The sequence below is a fragment of the Cyanistes caeruleus genome, chromosome 14 (genome assembly GCF_971803275.1).
Source record: "Cyanistes caeruleus chromosome 14, bCyaCae1.hap1.1, whole genome shotgun sequence".
Taxonomy (NCBI): domain Eukaryota; kingdom Metazoa; phylum Chordata; class Aves; order Passeriformes; family Paridae; genus Cyanistes; species Cyanistes caeruleus.
Genome location: NC_141714.1, coordinates 7,687,511 through 7,709,807, shown reverse-complemented (window position 1 = coordinate 7,709,807; position 22,297 = coordinate 7,687,511). Strand labels below are relative to the sequence as shown.

The 22,297-nt window shown below is 40.0% G+C and overlaps 1 protein-coding gene and 1 long non-coding RNA gene across 21 annotated transcripts in view; one reads left to right on the top strand and one right to left on the bottom strand.

The window, feature by feature from the left end:
- Window positions 1-22,297, bottom strand: part of MAMLD1 (mastermind like domain containing 1) — a 256,179-nt gene that overhangs the window by 98,523 nt on the left and 135,359 nt on the right. For 6 of the 20 annotated variants that reach the window (XM_086850499.1, XM_086850502.1, XM_086850501.1 and 3 more), the window contains one exon: window positions 15,265-15,382. The exons of 7 other annotated variants lie outside the window; for them this stretch is intronic. In XM_086850499.1, coding sequence (XP_086706625.1) covers window positions 15,265-15,382 — 118 coding nt within the window. Of the gene's footprint in view, window positions 1-15,264; window positions 15,383-20,845; window positions 20,966-22,297 lie in introns of all 20 variants that reach the window. 7 more of the 20 variants (XM_086850506.1, XM_086850517.1, XM_086850507.1 and 4 more) reach the window with 2 other exon arrangements.
- Window positions 18,546-21,807, top strand: LOC147650537 (uncharacterized). The gene is made up of 4 exons (XR_015276421.1): window positions 18,546-18,676; window positions 18,780-18,835; window positions 18,947-19,099; window positions 19,606-21,807. It is a non-coding gene; the product is annotated as an uncharacterized LOC147650537 (long non-coding RNA).

Here is a 22,297-nt window from a genome sequence, read left to right as displayed (position 1 = left end):
ATTATTTGTAACAGCTCAGGAAATAACAAGGAGATGAGTAACAGTTAGCATAGCTTTGTTAAAAACACAGATTTGTTAAAACAGTTTGATTTCCTTCAGAGGGAATGGAGAAGAAGCAACAGATAAATCTCAATTTTATTAAACTTTTTTCCATGTTATTTTGTGTCACAGTGCCAGCACTGATTGTGGTGATTGATTGACTGAGCTGGTGCTGCAGAATTCAAAACAACAACCCTGGTGGCAGCAACTCAGGGGATGCCAGGGTTAATCTGGGGGTTAATCACAACACTTGTGATCTGCCAGCTCTGAGCATACTACAATAAATTAGGAATATCTATATTCATTGTTTTAATATGAAAAATGTAAGCAGGGCCTGGCAGAAGCATTTTAAATACTCTGTGTTGGGCTTTAGCCTGTGGGCACCCAGAGAAAAAGCCCTTTTTCCTTCACATTGAGCTCTTCCTCACACATCTCATCCCACCAGCCTCATCAAATAGGCTCACAAAACCCATTCCCTCCCTCCCTTTGGGGCGCAGGGGCTTTCTACCTACCTGTCCCAGACGTGAGCATTTACTGTTATTCACCTACAGTGAAATGGGAGAGGTACTCCTCACACAATAGCTCCTTCCCTCTGGCAGCAGTGTCCCTTTCCCTGGGGTCTCCCCCCTCCTTGCTAGAGATCAATGAAACCCTCTCAGGCTTCACACTTACACCTCCTACCAGGGTAAATGAGGTGAAGATTCTTTTCCAGATACAATGTTTCTCCTTGGGAAAAACCCCTCGAGAATTCAAAGACGATCCTTGAGCTTTTCGCATTTGTTACTTTTCAGCACCATCCCTTTATCTCTTGTTATGTCTTCTTACTGCTCACTCCACTGCTGCTGCCTCTAAATTTAACATTTTGACACTGACCCTATTTTCATTTTATCTAACGTCCCTCTCACTCCCTTCAGCACAGTCCCACCGATGTGGTCCCCATTATACTTCTCCTCCCACTCAGCTTATAGCAGTAGCTACTTGTCTGTTTTCCTGATAGGAATTCAGCCTTCCTCTGGCTGCATTATGAAGATAAGCTGCTCCTACTGACAAAGGAATCACTAATGGATGTGCCTGCTTTCCCATCCTGGGGGAGAGCGGCTGCTGCTGTCAGTAACTTTTTCCCTTACACAAGTAGTTTTCCAGCATGCCCTGTGAAACAGACCACATTTATGACTGCCGGCATACTCACAGGGTTACCAGGCAGCTTTCTTCTTACCAGGACAGACTTTACAACTTGCATATAGATGGACCCAGACATGGCTCTGGTTAGAGACAATGGAAGATTTACTATTGCATATATTTGCACCATGATTTGATGGTTTTGTATGAACAAAATACAAACAGAAAATAATTATTTGTTTGCCAACCCACTGAATGTAGGGAAGAAGCACAAAGTTTTATTCATCTGCAAGCTCAGCAGATGTCAGTGTGTGAATGGCCTGATTTCAGCCTCGTTTTTGGACTAAAGAAGATTTAATATAGCTAACAAAACCATGAGGTAATTCTGTGTTTGAACAAAAAGTGATTCCATATCATCCCATAACTTGTCACGATTAAACATTAACTAACCCCATGAATTTTGTTGGTGGTTTGTTAGAACAACTTCTGAGGGGAATGATAGTTCAGTCATTATTTGAATGTCTGCTATAGTGGAGTTTATCACCACTGAAAGCCTAGAATAATGGCCTGTGTTATTCTTTTGCATCTTTTTCTATACAGCTTTTGAGGGAGATTTAATTGAAGAGAAATGAAAGGGCAGCCAACTAAGAGACAATACTGCAAGGATCAGTACTGGAATGTGAGACAAAATACTTTAAAAGCTGAAATTTTAAAACTCCTGCTACATGTGTACTTTTGAAAAGGGTAACATCAATATCAATAAAAAAGAAACCCCAGCTATTTTCTCCCAATTAAGAGATAACCAAACTACTTAATTTTTTTTTTTTTTTTGTTTATAATCTGGTGGCCTCCTATGAGGGCATGAAAAAAAAAAGGATTAATGACTTCACTGGTACCTAATTTTTACTGTGGTTCTCTTTAGAAAATGTGATTAACTAAAAAGGTGAAAAAGAGACTAACAGAATAGAGATATGAGAATACCAAGGCAGGGTGCTAAGAAGCAGCGACCCTACAGCAATTTACAAAAAGCTTGCAAAATATGAACTGCTATTTAACATCAAGTCCTGTGTCAACTGGGTCTGCAGTGATGTCAGCGTTGTACCCCCTGCTGAAAGCATTCCTGGAGTTTACAGAGAGCTGAAACACCATAGACAGTGTTTTCATAGTTAAGTTTCAAACTCCAGTACTTAGAGGATTGCAAGAGGAACATCATTGTGCACTGACTGATGCACCAAGCTTAAATTTTCCTCCTGTTTCTACAAATATGAGAAGTAGAAGCTCTTTGGCAACCTGGTGTAAAGCAACTGAAGCCATTTTAAAGCCACAAAAGTCAGTGAGAATCCTTACATCTGTCTCTTGCACTCTTGGATTCTCCAAATAATTATGTGTGTATTTAACGTTCACATGAACAATCCCACTGGAGAAATTGTTTGTCTTAAACTCAGAATATGGCCAAGTTTAAGATGGCTTTAGCTAAACGTAGCCAGGCTAAGCCCAGAAGACAATTCAGGAATACTCTCAATTTCTGAAATTATCTGTGCATCTGAAGATATTTGGGATATGTGTGTGATCAAGACTTAAAATAATACAGTAAAGGACTGAGTTTGCTCAAAATAAGATGGATCCCAAACATAGGTGTCACTGGATTACAAACACAAGAATACTGAGGCTATTTCAGGCTGCAATAAGCAACATTCCCTCCACTGTACACCCCCAAAAAATTAAGTTTATGTTGCTTTTAACGATGAAGAGTTTAACAAAGCATAATTTGGAAACAGTTTTCAGTACTCCTGCCAAAATCTGAGTAAAACATAATTTACCTCCTAAGTGAACATTTTTTCTGGCAGTTTTGTATAAATTAAGCATTTTGGTCATTTAAAGGAAAAATGTTAAAAATCTGGAGTGTTCTTAAAATAACAGATCAGCATACTTGAAATATCTTTTCTGATTTTAGGGAACTTCCCAATGCATGTAACGTGCTATGAAAATCACAGCTATTTTGCACAAATTCCAGAGCAAGCTTACGAAAACAGCATAATGAGGCAAAGTGCTCAGCAATGCCAGAGCACGGGGACCATAATGCTGTACTAGATTATATCAGGATGATGGCAAAATAATGTCACCACAGTCACTGGAGACTACATTACTATGTCAAGATGATGGCAAAATGATTTTGATGCAGGTCTACTGAAACTCTGCTACAATATCCAGGTGATTGCAACATATCAGGCAAATGCCCCAGAGGCAGTGACTGCTAAATTTGTGTTGAAGTATTTCAAATACACCACTCTAAACTATGTTACATAGGCAAGATCCTGGTCTGCTAATGATTTAGCCTGACCCCTCTAACACTGGTCAAGCTTCTCAAAAGGAAGCTTGGCCTTTTGGTGAAAAGTTGTGATGATCCCAGGCCATTCCAGGACAGAGAGTTGATTTGGCCTTCTATGCATGCAAAACAAGTCCACTTCAAATGTGGCTTCATCTGAGGTGAGCAGTTCCAGGAGTTTATGCAAAGGCATAGAAGTTCAAGGAGTTTATGGAGAAGCAAATCATGCCCTGGTGCTCTTGATGTGGAAATATCAGGTGATAACTAAGATTCACAGCCAAAACAATAAGCTTTCCCATTGTGGAGAATGATAAACACGTCACAGGTAACAGAGAGCTAAAGTAGCTTTAGCATCTTCTCCCCATATAAAGTAATGAGTTAATCAGCAAGGGATACCGTCTTAGATGAACTCACCATTTACCCAAGGGGGCTAATTTTTTTGCAGCAGTAAGAGACTATTCCTGAGAGTCACAGCAGAGCTCATGGACATTGACAGAAGTTAGCTGTGTACAGCCTGACAGAAGCAGAGGAGATTACACTGGAGTTCAGCTGAGCAGATTACATTAAAGAACTGAATCAATAATAAGTAATGATGTATTTTCCTTTTATGCAAGAAAAACTTGTAGAACATCAGCCAGCACTGCTCCTTGCTCTGCCAGGACAGACAGTCCCTTAGTTTTAAGAGCAGCATGCTCAGCAAGAATGGTATGTACTGACTGCAGGACTGAGCCCTCAGAAGATTGTTACAGCAGTTAGTGCAGAAGCAGCAACATTTCTGCTATCAGAACTAACAAGAAGCTGCAAGAGCTATTTCAACAGAAATAGCCAAAGCTGCTCTAATTATATGTTCTTCGCATAGGCTGGCAAGTATGATGATTTTAGAAACTGGGTTATTCAAGCTTCTGAGGTTACAAATGCTGCTGTGCCAGCTCCACCCACTACATAAAAGAGGTTGCATGCTGCAGTCGGCTCTGGCTCCTTCAGTGCAGCCGCAACCACGGACAGCTTAGGAGGGGAAATAAGGCTGTTCAAAAGACAGCCAGGCATATTTAGGAGGTGGCCTTGCTGGACTTTTTGTTCTACTACAGGTATATTTCAACAGTGGTGAAATGTATTTTCTGCCATTTTCTACTGAAAGAAGCCTTTACTGCTTGTTTTCTAATCTTGCTGCTCTGACCCACTTGTTCCTCACTCCCAGCTGACAATGCGGGGCTGGCCATTGCATTCAGCTGTGCCCTGGATCTTGGGTTCATCATGTCTACTGTGAACAGATGGAGCTTGGGGTTCCTGCAAATCCCATCTGCTCCTGCAGCAGGCAATATTAGTAGTCCTTTAAAAGAAGCCTAGGTCCCTCCAGAAATCCCACTCATCTTTCTTGGTTTGCACAGTCACTTATTGGGGCAGTTATACCAGTGAAAGATGGCAGGAAGTGTCAGCAGCACCCCCAGAACTGGGCACACTTTGTCTTTCCAAAGGAATACTAGCAAGGTCCTTCAGGCCTGGCTCTGCAAATGTGGATTTGTAGCCACCTCTGCCAGAAAGCTGCCTCACCACAGTGCAAATTCAGCTGGAAGAGCCTGTACATTATGGGTTAAGTGTGCAAAGTAGGTTGATGAAAATACAGGGTTTTGCACAACACAGTTCACAGCCTTAGTTGACCCCTGTATATTTTTTTTGCTCGGATTTAAACACTCAATCCTAATTTACAGAAATTTTATTGTTCCAGGGCTAAGTTATGTGAAGACCTACTTTCAGGCATACCTCTCCATGCAGCTACACTCACAAAAGAAATAACATCCAGGAATTCTGTCACTCCTAAAACTCCAAGAAAGGGGAGCACATGTACCCTGTGGGAGATGAGACTGAACTGGAACCCAGACTGCTTCAGCTCAATATTTCTGCTCAGAAAAGAGGTGAGAGATGAAGGGAGAGAAGAGGAGCACAGATAGCAGGAGTCTCTTTGCATGCAGCTCTTCAGGTAAGAAGTTTGCCCGGTTTATGCCACAGGCTCTGGCTTGGCTGGAAGATACAGGAGCACGTTCCTATCTCAGATTCCCACCTCAGCCGTCTTGCTAGCCCCTTTCAAGCCACCCATCACCATCCCTCCTGATTTCCCGAGAAGTAGTCTGGCTGCCTGGGTGCCAGAGAACTTGATTTGCACACATGAGGATCTTGGACCCACAGGAAATGCTCTTGAATTCAGTCTAGATGCAGCCCCCTACAGGTGAATTCTAAATCCCAGCCTGATCCTGGTAAAAGCGGCACAAAGGAACAGATTTTGCTTTATGTGACCAGAAGAAAACCCTCCCTCACTACAGGGATAAAGCCAAGTGGAAGTGATTTCTGTGCCTTTCCAATCTTATTAGGGATTTTAACTGGAAACAAAGCGGTATTTGGGATGCTTTGCTCCAATGATTTTTCATTTCACGTGAACTCCATTCCAGTGGTGACCTCGTGATCATTTTTTAAGTCATCCAGGGTCTGTCAGTATAGATTGATCAGCATATAAGAGGCTATAGTCACATCTTCGACATCTTTCCCGTTCTCTAGTGCTGAGCACAATTGTGCTTTTACATCTTTTACATTAGATTCTGGTAGAAATACAGATAGCATTGTTTCCTATTGAGACAAAATTCTGCTTTCAATAGCGCTAGCTGAATGCAGTATAACACCATTAGATTCAGAGTTGATGGCTATTAAATTATTTGTCCCTCAAACATGCCAGTCTCAGTGGTTGAAATACAGACATCTCTCCTGGAGTTACTGTGACACTTACTAGCAGCAAGCAACTGTAATGTGAACACTGTTCTTTCAGCATGAAACTAGCTGAAACAATATTGTTGTAGCTCAATTATTTCCTTTATATTTCTACTGTTACTAATATAAATCAATACTTTTCCATCTGCTGCCATTTCTAGACTTGAACCATGTATCGCCTTTGTAACCATTATGCAACCTCTTGACAGAAACCCATTATAAACCTTTCAATTTATGCTGCAGCACAACTCTGCTAGTGATATTTACATCTATAACATACACATCTCATACTCTTCTTTCTTGAAGCTTCTTTTATTGCACCCCATTTTCACACTGTACTCACTTCAGCCTCTAGCCAAGGCAAACAGACAAAAATATATTTCTTAAACATTATTACTGTTTTAACTGCAGACTTCAGTATTTCGAGTGAGAGGATCATAAAGAGATGTCAACAGAAAAGGGAGCTGATTTCAATTTTTAGTGCCTTCACAGTACAGGAGACTTGTTAAAGATCACAGCACTTAGTGGATGTTGAGCTGTTCCAGTCTGTATAAAGCTGTCCCTTAGATGTGCAAGACACAGGCACCCACCCCAGCTGCTGATCCCCTACTTCTGCACATCAGACACCCTCTCTTTTCTGACAAACAAATCTATATATTAGTTTCACAGCACAGAAACAGCAGCCTGACAGGACCTCTGTCTTTGGTGGCAGGGCATGTCAGGTTTCACCGCTGATCTAACAGGACCATACATGTTCAAAGTCACACCTGCCTTCCTGACAGTCCTACTCACATTATCTGCTGGTCTTGAAGTAAGGCAGGTGGTAACTACAGAAGCAAGACTCTGACCAAAGTAGAGCATCAAGTAATTTTTCTATACATTTTTTTTTCCCAGGCTAACTGCAATCTTGTTTTGAAATAGCAACATGCACAAATGAGAATATTCCTTGCTGGACCAGTTACTGGCTAGTTGGGTATAACAGCAGATCAAAAATCAATGCACAGCAATTTTGGAAGTGCTTTTAACAAGGTTACCTGGGAAAGAGCTTAAAATGATGAAAAACAAGTAAGCGGAACCCCCCATATGGCCTTGGTAAAACCCCCAAAACGGGCTGCACATTTGCAGTAGGCATGGCTCCAAGAGAACAGGGACTGTAAGCCACAGCTGTTACTTGCAGGAAGATGGGAGTTGCCATTATGGATCACACCTGCTGTCCCTGTAGTCTGGTGTCATGGACCAAAGGAAGTGCCTGTAATGGCTGATTATGGAAAAGCCTGCCATAGAGGGAAATATTTCCTTAAATCTCATCAGTCAGTACTTACATATGCTGCAAATTATAAGCATTTAAATCTCTTAAGATTTTTATCCTAGTTCACATCAGTGTAGATAAGCTCATGACCTGTTTCTGAACATTTAGTTGTTCTTTCTTAAATACTAGTAAGGTCTCAATATTTTATTTCTCACACAGGCAGAAAAACAATACCTTATGTGTGAATATGAAGTCTGAATAACTTTACTCACTGGTGATATCTTGTGTAAGCAAGACCTAGCATTGCAGGCAGATGGAGGAGAGGCTCTCAGGCTGCTAAATAGGAACAGCATGCCAGAAAATTAGGGGAAAAAAATCTGTATCTTGAAAGAAAATTATCTTTCCATGTCTTGCATGGCTTTTGGCTTTGTTACTATGAAAGATGTGTTGAGAATTCCATGATCCACTTTTTGTCCTAGATTCATTGTTTTATGTATCACTATTCTGTCAGACCTAATTTGCCCATTTCCTAAAGTGTTCTAAAAATCAATTTTCCTCAGATATTTCCATGTGTTCTTAATGAGTGGAAGCTTCATTTTCAAAGTACTGCCCCACTCACTATATTCATTGTTGCTCAGTGGTTTAGCCACAGCTACACCCTTAGCTAACTTGTCAGCATTAGTCAGGACCTAGCCAAGAACAGCCTCCCCCCTCCTGTGTGCTCTGCAGCATTGTTCCAGTTGTGATCACTGAAGGGCTTAAGAACTTGCTATGGCACATTTGATCGGTTTATAAGAAGGAAGCTGGACTTGCCACTTATTACTGTGTTACTTAGGGGTTTGGGGGTTTTTTTGCCTCTTTGATCTCTCTCACTATTTTAGTCACAACATTTTCTTAGGCCAAAGAAAGAAATAAAATATGACTTTATTTATGTAACAGTATTCTCATTAACTTGGGATTTTTCTCTCTCATGTTTATAGCATAGTTCAGTTCACACATAAATGTAATCCGTGGCTATGGCACTGGTTGCTCTACTGATGAGCTAGTCTGCTCTTCATATGCACTTTACACTTTGGCAGCATGGTCTGGCACTTGGTCATATTTCAGTTCTGTGTCCACAAAGGAAATAGGATTGTACATAAGAAGATAGCAGAGTTACCCAAAGAGTATTAGGGGTGAGGTACCTGGTTGCAAGCAGGAATGTGACTAAGAAATAAAATAATAATTTTGGTGTATATGTGACTGTGCTGATAATCACACAGAACAGATCTGCTTAGAGTATCCTGTGTCTACCAAAAAGGTGAAATCCTGGTTCTATTGAAGTAAAACATCAGTTTACAATAGTCAGAGTAAAAGCAACCACAGCTGACTACTCATGCATTTAACAGGTAGTGTGCCTTCTCTCCTAAAAAACCTGCCTCTCGAGTATTTATAAAAGCATTACATGGTGTCAGAAGTTGTCTTAAACCAAAGATGGAGCAATTACTTCCCTCAAGTCTGTTGGCTTTATGAGGGAAGCATGCAGAAAAATGTGAGCATAGCAACATTTTATAATAATATATATTCTTCTAATAAACTATTATAATAATATACTTATATATTTATAAGTATATAATAATAAACTATTATTATAATAAAATATTATTCTCTGCCATGGGTGCTTTCAGGGAATCAGCTGAAGGGCAAGTGGTGACACTGCTTGGGGCAATGGGTGCTCAGCAACCCTCCAAGTACACAGTATATTGGGAAGGGAGAAAACTAATTTAACAGAGTGTTAGGTGCTAAATAAAAATCTTACAGTGATTGGGAAGATCAGTCAGATAAACTTGCATTGAAGTCCCAAAGCAGAAGGATCAGCTTCAGAATCATGGAATATGCTGGGGTGTGCTATCCATACATGAGCATCACAGACGTACATACAAAGAAAGCAATCACACATTAATTTCAAAAATTTCAATCCTTCTGAGAGGAATGACGGGTTTGTCTTTACAAACAAGCTGTGGGTCTGCTGGTAAGATGCAGCTATCAGTGAGAGACAACAGAAACAATGGGATGGATTCCACTGAAAGATGAAAGAGCACCATGAATTCCACAAGAGTTAAGAATTAAGAAGGGATTATGCATTGTGGGGGGGAAGGTATCCCAGGTATCAGGCGTTCCGGGAAGCCTGTACCTCTCAAGTACCTCAGCCTATGGGGAAAGAGAGAAGGGACAAGCGGCCGGGAATTAGGATAAAAAGGAGGCTGTGCCCTCCAAAATTTTGAGAGGCCCCAGGGGAATGCCCCATGGCCTCTCCCTTTATTCGAATAAAGGACTCCTCTGTCTCCTTTTTGGACATAAACCTCTGGCGTTTGTGGATTAATTTTCCTGACACTTCTACTACCAAAATACAGTGCCAGTGTGGCAAACATACAAGATGAGGTTTAAAGTCACAATCTGGTTTCTTTGTGCCTTTACTCTAGGAAACAGGGGTCACAGCAGCTGGTGTAACCTAATAGACAGCAGGTTTGTCTAGCTCTGCTTTGTATAGAGCTGACACGTTTGGCTTTGCTTCCTTCCGTAGGTTTTACCCGTCATGTTTCCCGGGCCAAATGCGCTCCACTCACTTGTGTTGACCCGCAGAGACTCCTAGCTTGGCTGGAGCCGCGATGAACTTTCTGCTTCTCCTCACGGGGTGTACCCTGCCCTACTGCGGATAAAATGGCCCATTCAGCTGGTGCTGACCACAAGCAATAAATAAAGCCAGGAAGGAACTGGAGGCTGGCGGGGGAGCCATGGGTAGCAGTGATGTCCGCGGTGTTTGGGGCTGGCTCCCCGCGCGTTGTTGGCACATCAGCCCCGGCTGGGCCCAGCGCGGCTGCACAAACACCAGGCTCCTCAATCAGGTCCTCTGGAGCAGAGCAATTCCCAGGATCAGCTGGGAAAGGGTAGGAGCAAGTGAGCGAAGCAGGCATAGGGGAACATTTAATACAGAACCTATATAAATAGGTTATATTTATATAAATAAAAACCATGTGCTACTGCCAGGAGCCCCAGCCGTCAGGAGCCTGTCTCCTCCCGAGCCAGCTGGAGGAGAATGTGTGTAGGCAGCTTCTGATGACATTCAGGGAGCCGAGGACCGCGAGCTGCTACCTCCCACGAACTGCTCAGTGGCCGGGTGGCAACAAAGGATGGAGCTAAGGGGGAAAGGTGCTGGTAACAGGGATCTGCAGTGGCTTTCATGCACACTGCTTCACCTCTGAGCCACCTGAGGTGTCACCTGAGGAAAGGGACAGCGAACGCCAAGCTCGGCTTACTGGCCACAGGTGCTCTTGATAGCTCAAGGGACCAGCTGTGCCCTTTATGGGCACAGCCAGAGGTTCTTCACATTGCTGGGGTGCAGCCCAGCAGTGAAGACACAGAGCAGACAGCTACAAAACCACCCTGCTGAGGCATGGTCTCATTTCTTTGAAGCTGGACAGATTTTAGAATGACTCAATAAAAGTTACAATTCACAGTATTGAAAAAGATACTTTAAAGAAAGCAATTTTAGATAATCCACCCTGAGACCATACTAGCTTTTCCTGGGAAAAAAAAAAAAAAGAAATCACTATGGAGGAAAATGAACATATTTAAAACATTGTGAAAGTGTTTTGCCACCCAAATTGAGGAAGGAATTGATCACTAATACCTGGGTATAGGACATGATTTCCTATTTGACAATTTCTAGATTTCATTATGTTTTAAATAAGTGTCTAATGCTGATTCAGTATTCTAGTTTGCATTCCAAAAAACTCCACAAAATAAAATATTAAGTGAAACAACTTATGTTTATATGTACTTCCAGGCCTTAAAAAAATTTGGCACACAGTTTTCTATGTCATTGTTGAAAGCAGTGTTAAATATAATTGCTGTATTTCAAAGACATATGAAACTGAAAATTTCATAAGAAAATGAGAAGTGGAATGTTTAACTTCAAAGAGAAATAAAACCTCACTTCCTACTTCTGCCCCACTGTTCTATGTTGCAATTAAAGAGAAGTTTCATACACAGTGCTGTGATTTATCACTAGTCAGAATGTAGAAGCTAGCTTCTACTTTAATAAAGACTGTCCAGCCTGTGGAATTTTGTGATGCACAACTGTGAATATATTTTACTAATAAATTACATCCACTCAAGTGTCACAGTTGCAGCTAGCCTGTAGCTGCCAAATAAATTTGGCTATATCAGACCCCCAAACTCAACCAGCCTAGAAGTAAAACAAGTCCCCGGATGGGGAAAGGATGAGTTGGATTCAGACCCAAGCAGGGAACTCAGCCAGTCATGTTCAATCCAGAAAGTAGACATATCACTGGTAAAGGAGCTGGGGCGGTGTTAAGACCCAGACCAATCAGTTGTCTGAGCCTGGGAGTTTTAAACTCCCTATATAAGCAGGCTTCCATAATAAACCATTGCTGTTGTGGTATGGATCTCAGAGTTCTTGTTATTCCTGTCTCCAAACGACTCCAAGCAACACTCAAGAAAAAGACATGAATGAAACTTGTGAAAGTAAGGACGAGGCATTAAGAAATAGCAGGTTAAAATAGCCCAAGACTTACATCAAACTTCCATATTTTGGTTAATTTCTTAAAGTGCTAAGCCAAGGATGAAAGTACAACTCCAAGGCTAGAGCAAAGGCATGAGTAGGGAAAACCACATCAGTAATCAACAATATAGAAACTATTCTATGGGGATTAATTAGTATTTTCAGGAATCAATATCCCATACACTCCTCTGTTTCAAGTTACCAAAAAAGAAACTGTAGACAACCAAAAAAACCCTTACATCAGAAAAAATCATTTTTTTTGTCCTTGCTACCTGAGTCCCACCAAGGACTCGAGGGAAGCAGGACAGTGCTCAGAGGACGCAGAGAGCTCAGCTAAACCAGATGGTGCTCACCAGTGTCTGTTACCTACCCAGTGGGAATTCCATGGAGGAGTGAGTGGGAGCAGGAACCCAGCTGGGATCTGGATTTCCTGACTGATTCAATGCACGCTGCCTTTTATCCAGAGCTTGTGGCAACTCTACAATTAAGAGCTTAATGCATGTAAGATATACTTTGCAAGCAAAACATTATTCATTAACAAATCTGATTAAACTGCTAATGCAGTGAGCACTAGCACAAGTTCAGAAAGACAAATAGTCTCAGTGGTGCAGTGTTTGTGTGGAACATTACCCGTAAATGGATTTTAACTATTTAAACTGGCTTCTTTTCAGGAACTATGGAAAGACACAATGCAGCACAGAACACTTCATTTAGCTTACTGGCTTTAATGTGAGGAGGAAAAACCCCTAAATATTAAAGTTTCTGACTTCAGGACAGTAATATATGTAATTCTGCAAAGATATCTGTGTTATAATCTCAGACTAAAAATAAAAATTAAAAAATTCCTCTGCAGCACTTCACAGATTATTAAACATTTGTTGGTAAGTGGTTTCTTACTGTGTGTAGAACATTTTAAACTCATTCCATATAGACTAAATCATGTTCAAATCCTGGATTCCACAGATGTACACTGTGCTTTACTGCTGTACTAGTAAAACTGTTCAGCTTTCATCCCTTTATAAGCCTTGTGATATTCCAGATCATGAAGGCAAGTTGCAACACGAGAATTTTAGCTTTTATCTTTTTACTAAAGGTATATTTTCATCATTTTGGTAAGACTAAAAAAGGTCCCACTGGCCATGACAGACATGGCTTTCCCTCCTTTCACACACCTACTTTTCCATTTTTTTTTAGAAGCCTGATATCAAATCCTGTAAGCAAGTAACTCAGGCTGATACATGCAAATAAACTGTAATAGCTACTCCTGCTTGATTGTGCTACTGCTAAATACAGGTCCATTCTGAGTACTTTAGGAAGAATCTATTTCACTGCAGGCAGACACCAAGCTCTTTATCTCCAGCTGCTCCATGCTGTGAGCAGCTGGGGCAGGGTCTGGGAGCCTGAGCTGTGGGATGTCTCAGAAGGATTCCCAGCACCATGTTTCATTGCCTTCTTTTCATCCCTCTCTGAGAGGCAGTAGGAGCACAGCTTTGACCCACTGAACTGAGCTGTGCTAACATGGCCAGAACACTGCAGTAATTATTAAACTGTATGACCAAGAGCTCCAATTGCTTTTGTACAATGCTAGCCTACCAAAATGAATATTCCTATGTAACCTTAAAATTAATAGGTTAAAAACTTCTAGGTGTTTTTTTTTCTTTTCCCATTGATCTTTTATTTCATTCTCTAAAACTCAAGATAAGCCTTAACTCAAAATATCTGAGATATATAGGAGTTTTGACTAAATTAGAGATATAAGATTTGGCCCATGGTTTCAAGAACTACTCCTGCAGCCTCAGAAACATTGCTAGTCAAATCTCCCAGTGATAACAAGCTGTGTACACACACTGTTTAGAGTGACCTGATATAAACTTTACATTATAAACTCAACACCTTTTCCTTTTATAGTAGCCTGTTTCATACGTTCAAATCTTGTTTGATGGCAGTCACAAAACCAAGCAGTTTGCAATTTCTGAAACATCTAGGGAGATAGAAATCAAATGGTGCTCAAGCTAGTTAATTAAAACATTTCAGAATCTTTCACCTGTGGAGTCAAGCTGTTTTGTTAAGAGAAGAATTGAGAGACTAACAGAGCAGGTGCTGCTGCAAGCACAGATTGCCAGAGAAAATCACTTTATAGAAGCCCAGCAGAAGTAGTCTGACTACAGGATCTAATAGGGAGGGCAGCGTATGCTCATTGCTTCTCATTACCTGATTGTGAAATCTTTAGTTTAGAAGAGCTCTCATTGAAGTCAATAGGGATTTTCCCAGAGTCAGACTGCAGGATTGGGACCACACTGTGCCATTATGGTAGATATCACAAAGACCAGGCTGCCTGTATTAGAGTTTTCAGTGGCAGCATCTGATCTGAAGCCAAATGAATTTAATGGAACACTTTCCATTGATTTCATTGCAGATCAGACCAGGGGAAGAGTCACCTAATGGTTGAAATAGTAGAATGAAGCATCCTTGAAATTGAAGAACAGCTTCTGAATATATATATATATATATTCTTTCCCTCAAGGAAAAAAAAGAACAATTTTTAAGGACTATGAAATGATATCACAGAAAGGAAAAACACCTAAGCTGTAATCAGCTGGAATGATGTGCATCTTGATCATATTTCAGGACATCATTTATTGATTTTTAATGGAAAAGAATGTTAAAAGGTCAGAAGCAAAAATTTGTACACCACTGTACATCTGAGCAGTACCAATGAAGTCAATGATGCTTGATCCATTTGTGCAGAAAGAGTAAGGCCAATGCTTACAATACCAATTGTCCAAGACCTGTCCTGCTGAGAGGTCTCTTGAGCCCTGGCTCTGGAGGATCCCCTCGAAATCATTGCCAATGTATGCAAGCAAGAGTATTTGCCTAAGTCAGCAATTTCCAGGAAACAAGCCTTAATCTGTGTGATCCTCAGGGCAGAGTGGGTAATTTATCTACATTTATATGGATGCCTCTGTCCTACCTAGGTTTGTAGGTTACAGCATAAAATAAAGCACACACCTTTTCTAGAAAAAACTAAGAGAAGGTAAACTAGAGAATATTTTAAAGGACTTTTCTGAAAACATTTACTTAAAGAAGAAACCTTCCCAAACCCTTGTATTCCCACTAGGCTTTTAAAGTGCAGTCCCACTTTCCTACTCACACCAATGAAAGCTGTAACCAAGATAAAGCATTTTTCCTTGTTTTTCCCAGGGAACTAACCTTCTTTTGGAAGTTCGTATTTGCTAGGACAGATGGGTTACCTCTTTTCCATTGGTGCAGCTTTGTGTTAGTTACCTTTGTGTTGTCCCAGAAGACAAGAACATGGACTTTACAGGCACTAGAAAAGAGAGAGACATTCGTAAAGAACAAGTGGCAGAAATATGAATATGCAGTAACGAAGCTTCTTTTTCCAGCTTATCTCTGTTCCCTCCTGTGAGTGAATCAAAACCAGTAAAGCTTTCTCCTAGTCTCAACTACTGCTTGATAAACGTGTGAATTAAAGCAGGTGAAACTATAATTTACAAGAGCTGCCTTCTAACATATAGGATTTTTTCTTAAAAATATAATGAAAAGATGATTCTATTGTAATACATATTCTATGTTTGCAAATGCACTATTGATATGTGTTAACTTCCCAGGGTTCCTAGCATGCATTGCTGCCAGTGGCCATCCCCCTCAAATGAACACACCAGTTGAGATTGTACAGATGAACTTCTTTATTTTTCAGAGGCAATCTGTCCTTCTGGTGCCCCCTCCCCCTCTTAGATGTTCTTTCAGAGGAGTAAAGAGCCTTTCTAAGCAGTTGCTTCCTTTCCATCCCTGTTCTTTTCTAATATACAGTGGCTCAGTTGTAGAAGACTTCAGGAAGGGTACTGAACTGGAGTCAAACTTGAGATTCTCCATGCATCTTTTTCTTCACCTGCCAACTACTGTAACACTGAATCATCTTCCAGGTTAAATTAATTACTCTGTTCATTATATGGAAGTCCTTTTATGAAAAGTGGTACACATTATTATGGCATCAATGTCTGATACTGTTTTAATACAAGTCTTAGTGCAAGATTTTCTCCCCTCTTCTGAATGGGGAATGAGTAAATATAACTGCCCTTCTAAGTGCATTTCACTCAGGAAGCAAACCTAGACTTTCTGCACCAAAATACCTAAGCATCACTATCCTATATGAGAGGGCCAAAGCTATGAGGTGGATGAGAAGCCATAGCAGATTGAAGCCTCTGTGCACATAAAATTGGGACAAAGAGCCGTATGAGTCATGATTACACATGTGTGCATAATGATATGTTACCCAGCAATTATGTGGAGAAAGCACTGTCCATCTAGACCTACAACAGCTACCGTGCACATACACAAAGCATCTACACACTGCCTCATTGAGGAACAGGAAGGGAACAACTTTTTAAAAAGAAATATCATCAAAGAGGACCAAAAAAGCTTATGTTAAGGTATGATTGACAGCTGCCATAATGGACTGTCATGTCAAAAGAACTGCCTTGCTAATTCTCTTACATAATGAGCTAGATGCTAGGCTCTCCTTGCAAGTTTGATTGTGTACCCTTCCATCAATCTTACCGACATCTTGGCATCTAAAATACAGCAAAACCACTTAACAAGGTCTCTTTAAACAGGAAAGAGGAGGGATGTTTCTGTGTATTAAATGCGATGTGGAGGTTGCTATGGTAAATTTGAACATGAGAATATTGCAGTACAAAATCCCATACTGGTGGCTAGAGATGAGGCTAACCATGCCTCTAGGTTTTTTAAGAATACTTGGATTGCATCATTGAATCAGTGGAAAAAATATGGTTTGGTGCCACTTTCATGGTAAGAATAAAAAAAAGGTGCCTTTTCTTTGTGTGTGTCTGTAGATCCCTGGGGTGTTGATGAGTATCCAAAATGGGTCGTAGTATTTTCTCTCTGCAGCTTTCAAGTAGGGGGCTCTATCCCCCAAACTCCTTCAGTAACTAGGACTGGAAATATACATGCATTTCTCTCTTTTTTTTTCTTTTCACTTTGTCTGGTTGTCACAATTACATAATGCTGCCAGTTGTAATCACAGCTCAGTGGTGTTGTTAGGCAACTCAATTAGCTTTAGTTATTGAATTGAAAATTGCCATATAGGTGTCTACTATCTGGCCTGCAATTCTGGTGATTATAGCTTTAACTATTGGCACTTGCCTCATTACCTGTTCTCCGAGTTCCCATTTTGCTTGCCAGATTTATAATCCACAGAGCCCCTTGAGCTGTGAACTGCTCCCACCCAAGCAATTGGAGATTAATTGTCAGCTCTACTCCAGGGCCCTGTAGCAGAGGGGGACTGAGCTGCTCATCAGAGTGAAGTTAAGTGTATAAACATTTACTAGGATTTACTGTTCTCTGGGTTATTTCATGTTTCCCTTTTGAAAGAAATTCCATGAGAAACCTACTGATTTCCCAGCTCCATACTGACATCTCTTAGAATATTTTTGCTGTTTCAATTCATTTATTATTGCAAAAGTACCAAAATAAGTAAGACACTACAAGCTCACTGATATCTCCACCCTGGCCCATAGCACACAGGAGCTGCCACCAGCATTATGCCTACTTTATCCAGTGCCTTTGGAGTTATTTATTATTGTTTATGCTTGTTCTATTTCTCTATTTCTTCCTATTTTTTCTTGCTCACATTTTTAAATTTTAAACATCAGTTTAACCTATGCTCCCTTTTCCCTTCTGGTTTCGTTTTTCCTTTTTCAAGAAACATTCCCATCCACAAAGTATCATTTTTTCTGTGTGTAATTCCATTGTTCTCCCTTCACAAAAATCAAACTCTCTGGCAGACAAGTCCTGAGCTAACTGAGTACAAACGTTGATCTGACTATTCAGTATTAACCTCACAACTGGAGTTATTTTCAACCCCCTCAAACTTCCCTCTTTCCAGAACTTGGCTGGTTTCAATTTTCAGGGGTTTTGTGCAATTGCTAATGACATTAGAGCCTTCTCTATGCTTTTGTTTAAACACATTTAACAGGATTCTTGACTTTCTTCAACTCAAAAATATTCTCCTAAGGCACCTCCCATGGCTCCAGAAATCAACCCCATTCTATGTACAGCATCTCTGACAACAACAGCAGCACCAATTCTGTCTCACCCAGCCAACCTCTACAATTTTCACAGTCAGAAATACCAGCCACAAAGAAACAAATTTCATACCTGAAATATAATTTCTCAAGCTTTGTCAGTGCAAAACTTGTTTAGCTGGGGTTTCCCATTTCTCCTCATTGATTGCTTCCAGCCCTCCAGTGCTCCCTCTTATTCAGCCTGTCCTCTCAGCATTGCAGGCCTACAGCATCTTTCCAAGCAGCACCCAGGAAGCCTCAAAAGCTTTGTCTCCCTCGAGGACACTCCCTTATTTGCTACAGCTGTTGCCAACTTACTGCTTTAGCTAATCAGTTAGAATTGCACCAGGATATTTAAAAGCTTGTGGCTGTACTTTTTAAATTCACGGGGGTAGAGGTGACCTTCTGAAAGTGTGAACAGATAGGGGGAAGTTACTAAGTCTGCTTTATTGACTTTAAATTTCATTGCTGTCTCTTATTTCTTTAACACTTCTGATAAACTTTCCCCCCATATTTTTGTATGTGTTTTTTGTATGTCTGTTTTGGTCACATATTTGTTCAGTTCTCCTATGAACACCTTGGTAACAAATTCATCCTCTGTCTTCCTGAATCCTGCTCCAGCCAATCCCATATTCAACAAAAGTCTTGCCCATTCTGCATGTATCAGTTTAACAAGAGTAAGATATTTACATAGGCACTGGGAATGAAATTCGGGGTGGGAACAATATTTATGTGATGAAAGCACATGTTACAGATTCTGTTCAGCTCTTGATTTCTTCCTCTCACAGGCCTTCTTGGTGATCTTGGATACTGCTTTACTCCTTTATGACTCAACTTCCTACCTGCAAAAATAGTGGGGATACTCTGTTTGGAATAACCAGTGCTTATGAGGTTGTAGGGAAAAAGCTACTAGACATGAAAGTAAATAGAAAGATAAAAAGGTATTTTGCTCTCATCTGTTGGAGTAAGTTTCTTTTTTTTCCACCTTCAGAGTACTTGAAAGTGAATAAAAGAATTGTGTTTCTCAGTGGGCTATATAGTCTCAGTGAGAGTATTTCTCCATTTAAAAAAAGTGTCTCTCATTTCAATTGTCATTCAGGGAATCTGTTTTTTTTGGGGTTTTTTTTCCCCCCCACTTGTGTATCTGTTCTAGCTTTGTTATCTTGAGTTCAAAAACTCTTCCACTCTTACTATTCTAATGGTTTTGTGTTCAAAATTCCAGACATCAGCGGTATATGACTTGTAACACAACATTTAATATTTTTTCAAGTGTATGTTTCTCTACAGGGCTTTTGAAATTGTTTTAGTAAGGGCAATATCTTGAGACAAAAAAAAAAAAATCATGGCTGTTTTGCTTTACCATGTAAAATCACCTTTCTACTTTTTTGCAGCTTTGTGGTTTCTTCTATGACAGTACAGATTAATGGATGCATTTTTTGTTTCTCAGAAAGATTTAATCATAGTGTGGGAGGAGAAGCCAGTGAGAAGCCTCTGATAAGCCAACTCTCCCTAGAACAAATGCTCTCTGGAAACATCTGCCTTAAAAGATACTACCTGTTTGTAAAAAAATACTACTAATAAAGTGCTCATATGTCAAATATTGCAAGGAATGTTTAAAAGCTTATAATAAACATTCCTTGTAAAGTAACTAGGTTATAAATTTAAGCTGAAAATAATATTGAAGAACCAAAGCATCTGCCTCTGTGGTTGGTATGACAGGATGGTGCATGTAGAGCCATAAGCACATTATAACATTTGATATTTTTAATCAAATCCCATTTTAAGATGTGATGTGTGTTACTCCACTAAAGGTCATTTTAGTTACAGTAGCATTAAGGGTTTTCAATAAAACATTTTAAATGCCAGTTATATAACTGCTTTTAAAACATTTAGATGACACATTGGTTACATGACCTGAGACAAAGGATATTTTCTCAGCACTTTGATATATTTTAGCTAGATTGTCCTTATGGGAACATTCAGTTCCATAATGGCCTCAGGTCACCCCATAATATGTGGTATAGGATTTTTTCACCAAAACAATAATTGCTAATGAAGCCAGTGGTGATGGAAGTTCAATGACATGGCAGAGGATGGAGACTGCAGTCAATAATAGCAGCAGACACTGGCCAGTACAAGAAGTTCATCAGCACTATTCAAGGACAAAGAGATGTAGCAATAAGGAATAAACATGCACAGTCTTAGCACTGCATGGACGTTAGAAAAAAATAACTCAAGGAAACAGAAGTTTTTCCTCCTCTGCATTTCCAAGAGTTTTTTACCATTAAAACATGCTAGAATATAAGATATATATAACATAATGCAGGATTGTAGGATATAGTTTCAGATGCAGTAGCCAGATGCACTTGGGCACATACAGAGATACACCACTCCTTACTTCTCCTTTGAGATGAACAAGCTTCACATGATGTACAGGACACTCATGCCAAATCTTATTATTGAGGGTAGACAGCTATTTCCTGTTAGGTAATATGCAGAAAGATATCAGTGGAGCAGCATTGTCAGCTGTGTCATCTCCCTTGCCAACTCTCAGATGCTGGATCTCACTCCCAGACCCAGCAACCTTTTTGACTTGCAATCCACACAGCAGATCATCAGCTAGTCAACAGGACATATTCTCTGTTCCTTTAAATTATTTTTTTCTTACTTTAAATTTTTTTACTTACTTTGGGCTTGGGGTTCTTGTGGTTACAGCCACCTATCCATCTATTCCTATGCAATCCTGGGCTGTGGATCATGGATGGGGTTGGCAGAAGGTTCTAGACATGCTTGTAGACTTCTGCTCCCTCAAAGCAAAACATTATTTTTTTTTTAATAAAAAGAAAATATTTCTTGCAAAACTGAAATAGAAATAATACATTGTTATTTTCTTCTGCTCTGAGCAGAAGTTATTTGGTGACCTTCTGAGGGCCTGTCCACCATGAATTATTCTAAGAAAATGTGTATATTTGTTGAAAAGCAATATAAGCAAAACCAACAGTGGCAATCCTTTTTCACTGCTCTTAGACATCATGTCTTTCTCAGTGACTTCAGGTCATAACAAAATTAAGAAGTTGCTGTGTTTCAGAATAATATCTTTCACAGCCAATTTTATCATGAGCCAATGAAATAAATGTTTCCAAAGTTAACAGCTGGCATCTCTGTTCATAAAAGATTCCCTTTTAGAACACTATTTCCAAACAATATTACAGTGGCTTCATTCACTACAGTTAAGACTGTATCAATACTTCTCTTATAAATCTTGTTTTTCAAATGTTTGTAACTTCACAGCTGAGCCATAATTAGCTGGGATTTGAGTTAAGGCACAAGACTTCCGTCTGTCTGTGACAGCATTTTTGCTAATACTAATAAAATCAGTTTTAAATCATAGAAGAGTAAAACACAGTAATTTATACACATAAGGATTCTTGAACAGCTTTGATTTTAAAAAAGGAATTTTGACAAGAGATTAGAAAATAACATGAACTCTATATTTTTTGTCTTTTAAAAAGAAAAATAGCAAATAAACCACTTTAGAAACTCAGTTTGACAAACATGGAAATTCAAAATCAAAGTGGATGGTCTCTCCTTAATTTACGTTGTTATGAAGAATGGGTACAATGGTCTCATTAAAAGGCATAGAATCAAGCTTGTGTTGCATGGCTTTACTCAGTTTTTGCTGGCATGTAAGCAGAGTTTTTTTTATATTTGATAGAATTTTGTTTAAGTATTTTATGACAATACCAATTTGCATCCTGCCTGTTGTTTTATCAGCCAATAGCCCACCTTTCTGCACCCGCTTTTTCCAAAGCTGTTCTTCATTACAGTGCAAAATGAAAACCTGTTTCACATTGCAGTCATCCTCAGCTGGGCTCCACTGCCAGCCCAAGTCAGCCTTTTAGCACACGTCCACCCTGGTTTCTGTTGCTGCACGCTTCTGTCTGCATCAGGATTGCATGGCAAGGAGGGCCAGATTTGGTTCACTCACTGTATATCTTAATGGCAGCATCTACTGGCTGAGAGTGAACAGTGAGAAATACTTGTAGTGACAGCCAAGAACCTCACTCACAGACATTCAGAGTGGATCTCTGCATTAATACAACTACATGACACCCATTCCTCTTTCTTCCCCACGTAGG